Source organism: Myotis davidii, unplaced genomic scaffold (genome assembly GCF_000327345.1).
Source record: "Myotis davidii unplaced genomic scaffold, ASM32734v1 scaffold944, whole genome shotgun sequence".
Classification (NCBI taxonomy): Eukaryota; Metazoa; Chordata; class Mammalia; order Chiroptera; family Vespertilionidae; genus Myotis; species Myotis davidii.
Window position 1 is genome coordinate 770,453 of NW_006296283.1, and position 7,393 is coordinate 777,845.

The 7,393-nt window shown below is 40.6% G+C and overlaps 1 protein-coding gene across 8 annotated transcripts in view; it reads right to left on the bottom strand.

The window, feature by feature from the left end:
• Positions 1-7,393, bottom strand: part of WNK1 (WNK lysine deficient protein kinase 1) — a 144,641-nt gene that overhangs the window by 16,759 nt on the left and 120,489 nt on the right. For all 8 annotated transcript variants that reach the window (XM_006771303.2, XM_006771301.2, XM_006771299.2 and 5 more), the window contains 2 exons: positions 2,958-3,016; positions 478-1,136 (listed from right to left, as the gene is read on the bottom strand). In XM_006771303.2, coding sequence (XP_006771366.1) covers positions 478-1,136; positions 2,958-3,016 — 718 coding nt within the window. The remainder of the gene's footprint in view (positions 1-477; positions 1,137-2,957; positions 3,017-7,393) is intronic.

Here is a 7,393-nt window from a genome sequence, read left to right on the forward strand (position 1 = left end):
GGCAGGGAAACATGGAACAGAATGATGAATCTCACAGGGAAGGGGGGGATTAACCAAAGATCTTATATGCATACTAAGGGCCCCTCAGCCTGGCCTGAGGGGATCGGGCCAAAATTGGCCCAGTACATGGATTTGTGCACCAGTGGGGTCCCTCAGCTTGGCCTGTGGGGATCAGGCTGAAACCTGCCCAGTGCACAGATTCATGCACCAGTAGGGTCCTTTGGCCTGGCCTGCAGGGATTGGGTCAAATCTGTACACTGGGCCTGCAACATCCCCTGAGGGTTCCCGGATTGTGAGAGGGTGCAAGTCAGGCTGAGGGACCCCACCGGTGCATGAATCCATGCACTGGGCCTCTAGTAAATAAATAAATAAAAGAAATGAGACATAAGCATATTGTAGTGAAAAGAATACTAATATAGGCACCATGAGTTAGGTCTTAATTTTGCCATTATTCTTCATAGGAGAAAACATACGTACTTTTCTCGTAGTCGTCGCAACTCTAACTTTAAGTCTTCATCTTCAATATCTGACTCATTGTCACTACTCATGTAAGAGGAGTTGAGTGAGTTACTAAGGCTTTGACTTAGATTTTGGATAGGAAGGCTCCTTGAGCTTAGTTGAGGTGGGGAGTGTGGACTACCTGAACCATCATCCACATCCCTACTTAGGAAGGCAGCCTCCAAGTCAGAAGATGGTCCATTCAGATGCGAAGGATCTGACAGTTCAGGCTTTTCTTTCTTTGGTATCGCAGCAGGAAGAACAGTTTGTTCCAAATCCATAAAAGGAGATGCCATTGGTCCCTCTTTCTTTGCCTCCGTGACCTTATCTTCAGTTCTTGATACAGAGAAACGACCTACTTGGTTTGCTGTAGTTGTCACCTGAAAACGTCCAACCTTGGTAGGCTGCCCAACCTCTGACTTTGCTTCTGAGGCAGGAGTTTTGTGGGCACTATCTGGCATATCTGAGGAGAGATCAGGGATGGTCATCCCATTAGGGTCTGGCTTCACCAGGGTACTCTCTGGACTGCTACTTGATAGCACTGAGGATTCTGAAGTGCTGGATTCAAAACGAACAGACTTTGCATCTTCAGACTTATTTTTACCCTCTTTCTGGGCATCATCCATTGCAACTGAAACCTAATGGAAAGAGACCAAAGTAAGATTCTTTTAAAAGTCCCTAATATTCAATTTTTAGAGTGGACCATTAAAAAAGAAAATAACAGAAACACTATTTCCTAGCCAGTAAGTAGGCTGATTATCCCTTTACATAGTCCCTCCATTTTTTATTGTGAAAATAAATTGAATATCATTATAGAGAACAACACATCTGTACTGAGATATACAGATTAGATGTATATTCTGAGTGCCTGGCTAAGCTTACTAAGTAAATTACCACTTTTATATCTAAAGCATCAGACTCACATTCAAATCTTAGTAAAAATATAAGTAACAACTAGTCATGGAATGTTGGGGATTTCTTGTGAATAATAAAAACTGCAAAGATTAAATCCAATAAATGTTAAATGCCAGCTAAGATTCAAGAATCAACACAACCAAGCATTATCATGAAAATGTGAACCCTGAGAAAAAGATATCTACTAAGAAGGGCTCCTGGTGGCTAACTGGCCTCAAATGAAAACAAAACAAAACAAAAACAGAGCTTAGCAGCCATTTTCATACAGGGGCCTCTCAAACAAACTGTCCTTTAGGGAGAAACCTGCACTGAACTACCTGCCTGCATTATTTCTGCCGTCTGATCCAGCCCTTATAAAAGAATTCCTAGAATATTTTAACCAATAGGACAGATGCTTTCTCCACCAAATCAGAGCTGAGCAGTTATCAACTTCTTCAACCAATCAGAGTGGCTCTATTCTGTCCTGTGCCTTTTGGACCAAATTGTGAGTCTTCATTTGCATGAGGACGGATCAATCAGGGACCATGGATGGGGAACTTCAGTCTATATAAATCAGCTCCTTTCTGGCTCTGGGAGCATACTTTCCCTCTCCACCAAAGGCTGATGATTGCATTTCCCTAGCGGAAGGTATCTCACCTGAGCAGAGCAAAGCAGATCAGTGCAGGCCAGAGTTTACAGTATGGAGCAGCCCAGACCAGCAAGGAGCAGAGCTATCTAGCCAGAGTGGAGCCTGGCCTCAGGCCTGCCTCATAGCCATGCTGTTTCCATAGCCATGCTGTATCACAATTGAGATGTTTTGCACTGAATAAAGTTTCCTTCTTCACAGCACCCCAAATTGGGGATTCTTATTGCTGTTGAACTGGTGCCAACAACCATTGGCTGACAAGAATAATTGAAAAGTAGCTGTTAAATTAGTAATAAAAATGATTTTCTAAGCTTGCTTGGCACTGTATCCTAACAGCCAGAACATGTTCCCTTGTTGGGCCAACTGGGAAAATAAAATGATATAATCACTTGACCTAGTATTTTTACTTCAGAAATTAATCCTAAAAGATTTTCCTAAACATGAAAAATATTTTATATACAAAGTTGTTTACTGTTACTTTAATCATTATGTTGGAAAAACAACCTAGTGACTAATGAAATAACAGGTGAATGGTTAGGTAAGTAAATCATTAGATGGGGGGAAAGCTATAAAGTATCATTCCAGCGTTCAGTGAAGCAAGGGCAATTTTAGGTATACACATATACAGGAAAAAAGGAATGGAAGGAAAGAACACCCCAAAAAGTAATCCTGGGGAGGGTGGAAGGATAGGCAGATAGTTATCATTTTCTATTATCTTTCTACTGTTCTAAGTATTCCATATTTTCTTTAATAGCATGTATTATTTTGAATAGGGAAAAATAGTAAGAGCTATAAAGTTCTATACAAAAGAAATATATCATCAAATTGGCAATTAGGTCTCAAAAGGTAGGTAATAATTCTGTTAAATATATATTCCCCCCAAAAGGGGAATCAAAGCAAGGAAAAGTGACTGTCTTACCTGAAATCGCCCCGTCTTAAAAACACCAGTTCCTGAACTAGCTGCTGTGACTTGTGACACTAGAACAAATAAATGGAGGAGGAAAAGAACTTAAATCAGCATTTCTAGTTAGCTTCTTTTCCCACTGGCCAGAAATACAGCAAAATGAAACTATGTATCGGATGAAAGTTGTTAGAGGCAAGGAAAATTTCCTTACCCCCTTGTCCCCTTGGGCTTTGTCCAACAAGGGGAAAGTTATTGTTTGCTCTCCTAGAAGATACCTTTAGTATGAAAGATTATATTGTTTGGGAAAAATTGTCAAAGTCTGAAAATTTATCATTTACCCTCTACCTTTACTTGTACACATGTATGTTGATATGGCATATTTGAAGGAGTAAGTTCCCTATAGAAGTCCTCCTTATCCACTAGTCCACTTTCTGTGGTTTCAGTTATCCACAATAATTCCATATTTTGAGAGAGAAAGTGAGAGAAAACATGCACATAACTTTCATTACAGTATATTGTTAGAGTTGCTGTATTTTTTGAGTCATTGTTAGTCTCTTACCGTGCTTAATTTATAAATTAAACTTTATCATATGTATGCATGTATAGGAAAAATAGTATACATATAGGGTTCCATACTATTGGCAGTTTCAGGCACCTACTGGATACATCTTGGTACATATCCTCCACTGGTAATACTGAGTATTGTATAACCAAAGTAGCTTTGTAGCTTAACTACAATATTAACAGATACTATAAAACTAAGGTTAACAAGCAGTTACACTGTTATCCACTCTTTAATTCAAAGATATAAATAAATGAAGGGAACAATGAAATTTCACCTAGAATATTAAGACCCATTTTAAAAAAATAAATATTTTTATTAATTTCAGGGAGAGGGAGAAATAGAGACATCAATGATGAGAGAGAATCATTGATTGGCTGTCTCCTGCTCGATTCCCAGGGATCAAGCCTGCAACCCGGGCATGTGCCCATGACTGGAATTGAACCTGGGATCCTTCAGTCCACAGGCCGATGCTCTATCCACTGAACCAAACCAGCTAGGGGTATTAAGACCAATTTTTAAATAAAAACCAGCTATGGCAAACTGGTTAGGTAACATTTAGGCAAAATCCTAGGACAAGACAGTAAAGGTGTTAGAACCATTAACATGCAGTTATCAGCAACTTTAAAGCCATGTAGGTCCTCTCTAGGGATAATCACTTGTTTGAGTTTCTTTCTAGAGATAATATAGAATCTACACTGGCATTTTCTTTATTTCACACAACCAGAATACTGATTTTGATATCTATCCTGTACACTAAAGAGAAATATGCAAATTAGCCACCCCTCTGCTGTGCTCAAGCCACGCCCACCAGCCAATGGGAGTGATATGCAAATTAACCCGACAAAGATGGTGGTGGCCACGGAACTGGAGGCTTGGGTTGCCCCTGGCGACCGATGGAGGAAGCCAAGCTTCCTGCCTGCCCTGGCCTCTGCTGAAGGAGTGGCTAGGGGCCTGGGTCAACGGGCCACTGGGAGCCAGCGGGAACTTTTGCCGTGTCGCCATGGTGACGCGGCAGAAGTTCCTAACCCATAGCCGCTTGCTCATTCACTTACTCGCTCATTCATTCACTCATTCACTTACTCACTCATTTATTCACTCACTCACTCACTCACTCACTCACTCACTCACTCAGCAAACACTCCCAGGTCCCTGGCACCAGGCCAGGCACTAAAGGTGAACAGGATAAGACAGAGCTATGTCCTCAAGATGTTAGTAATTCAGTAGGGCGAAGCAGGCACATGAACGAGGCAGTTGTACGCACAGACACACTGTACTGGGTTCAGTGAGGGCTGTAACTAACGCCGACTTTGTTCTCTTGATAAAATGGGGTCTCGGGAGCCAGGCTGCCCCAAGTCTGTAGGCCTGCACCTAGGCCTGGAGCAGTCGGGGTCCCGGAACATGATAGAGGGTGCAGGTTGCGCTGAGGAATCCCCCCTCCCCCCCGCATAAATTTCGTGCACCGGGCACCTAAAATAAATAGATAGATAGATAGATAGATAAATAAATGAATAAATAAATATATATATATATATATATATGTAAAATATGAAAAGTGTCCCCTTGGGAGTTCGACGGGGAAGTTAGATCACTCGCTATGACGTGCGCTGACCACCAGGGAGTGGTGTGGAACAAAGGAAGGCCCCGGCTGGCAGCTGGAAGGAAGGCCCTGATTGGATCGCCAGCAAGGCCTAGGGACCTTACTCATGTACGAATTTTGTGTACCAAGCCTCTAGTTTTCATATAATGTTATAACTTAGAGAACATTCTGTATCGATGTTTCATTCTTTTTAACGGCTGCATAGTGTTGTACTGAATGTATGCAAAAAGTAGATACAATTTTTTTTAAAAATGTACCATATTTTAACCAAGCTTCTACTGAAAATTTAAGTTATTCAAATTTCTTGCTATTACACAAATGCTCTAATAAATATTTTCTTATAGATCTGTGGAATATCTAGGTATGAAAATGCTGAATCATTTCCATTTAAAACTTCGATAGACATAACTAAATTTATTTCCAAAGAGACTGTATCAAGTCAATGGTGGCTGTTAAACTTCTGAATTTACCAACGAGAAATGAGAAGTGCTACCACTTGTGGTTTTATTTTGCATTTCTGTTATCATAAAGTATAGTGGGGCCTTGACTTATGAGTTTAATTCGTTCCGTGACGGAGCTTGTAACTCAAATTACTCGTATGCCAAATCAACAGTGAACAAGTGAGACACGTGATGCTGGGCTGATGCTGTGGTGTTCACTGTGACGTTTGCTGCGCCAACTAGCAGTTGGGTATCTGAAGCTGGCTTGTAACCCGAATTTTAGCTCGCAACTCAAAGCAAAAAATCGGCCGAGAGACGGCTCGTATCTGGAAAAACTCGTTAGCTGGGACACTCATAAGTCAAGGCCCCAATGTATTTTCATACCTATGTTTCTTTTTTCTTAATCTTTTATTTCTTGTCTATGCTCAATTTATAGAACTCTTAATATTAGCAAAGTAGCCCTTTTTGTGATATAAATACATGCACATGCATACATTTCCCAGTTTTTCATTTATCTTTGGACTAAATGGCATGTTTTTTTCCAAGCAGAAAAACTAAAATCTATTACCACTTCTGGGCTGGGTATTAAACACAACACCTTTCTCTGTATGAGGGATCAGCAAGCTACAATGCATGGACCAAATTCAGCCCACTGCTTGCTTTTGTAAATAAATTTTATTGGAACACAGTAAAACTCATTCATTTATGTATTGTCTACTGCTGCTCAGGAGCTACAATAGATTTGAGTAGTTGTGACAGAGACTGTATGGCTAGCAAAGACTAATATATTTACTTTCTAGCCTTTTGCAGAAAAAGTTTGCTGACTTTGATCTAGACGGTTAAAATTTAAGAAAAAAAAATTTTCCTTTGTCTTCCTACTGCACCATTTGTATAGTATCATTTTTTAAAAAAAATATATATTTTATTGATTTTTTTACAGGGTGAAAGGGAGAGGGACAGAGAGCCAGAAACATAGATGAGAGAGAAACATTGATCAGCTGTCTCTTGCATGCCCCCGACCAGGGATGTGCCCGCAACCCAGGTACATGCCCTTGACTGGAATTGAACCCGGGACTCTCCAGTCCACAGACCGATGCTCTATCCACTGAACCAAACCGGTTAGGGCTAATATCATTTTTTATCTTTGATCCATTTGGAATTTATTTTGGTCTAAGCAGTGGTCAGCAAACTCATTAGTCAACAGAGCCAAATATCAACAGTACTTCTTCAAAACAGACTCGTCCAGGCTGAAAACCGACTTCTGCGCGTGGGCCACGAAGTTTAAATCGCACTGTATGCATGCCCGCACGTGGCATTTTGTGGAAGAGCCACACTCAAGAGGCCAAAGAGCCACATGTGGCTCACGAGCCGCAGTTTGCGGACCATGGGAAGGCTAGTGATCTTTGCTTTTTTTCCAGATGGCTATCCAATTGCCCCAAACCATTTACTGAAATATCCCATCACATTATGATTTGAAAGGTCACCTTTTTAATATTCTACTTTCCCTTGTAGTTTGTCCATTTCTAGAATTTATCATTTGTTCCAGTGATTTTTTGAGTCATTCATTTTAAAACAAGAGAATCGATTCCCTTGAAAATATTTCGAGAGGTTTTAAGCAAAATTTAGCATTTAGGAAAGATAAGGAAAGATAAGAAGAGCACTTAGGTAATCTTATTAATAGTTATATGGGGGCCCAGCCAGTGTGGCTCAGTGGTTGAGCATTGACCTATGAACCAGGAGGTTATAATTCGATTCCCAGTCAAGGCACATACCCAGGTTGCGGACTTGATCCCCAGTAGAGGTCACGCAGGAGACAACCATCAATGATTCTCTCTCATCATTAATGTTT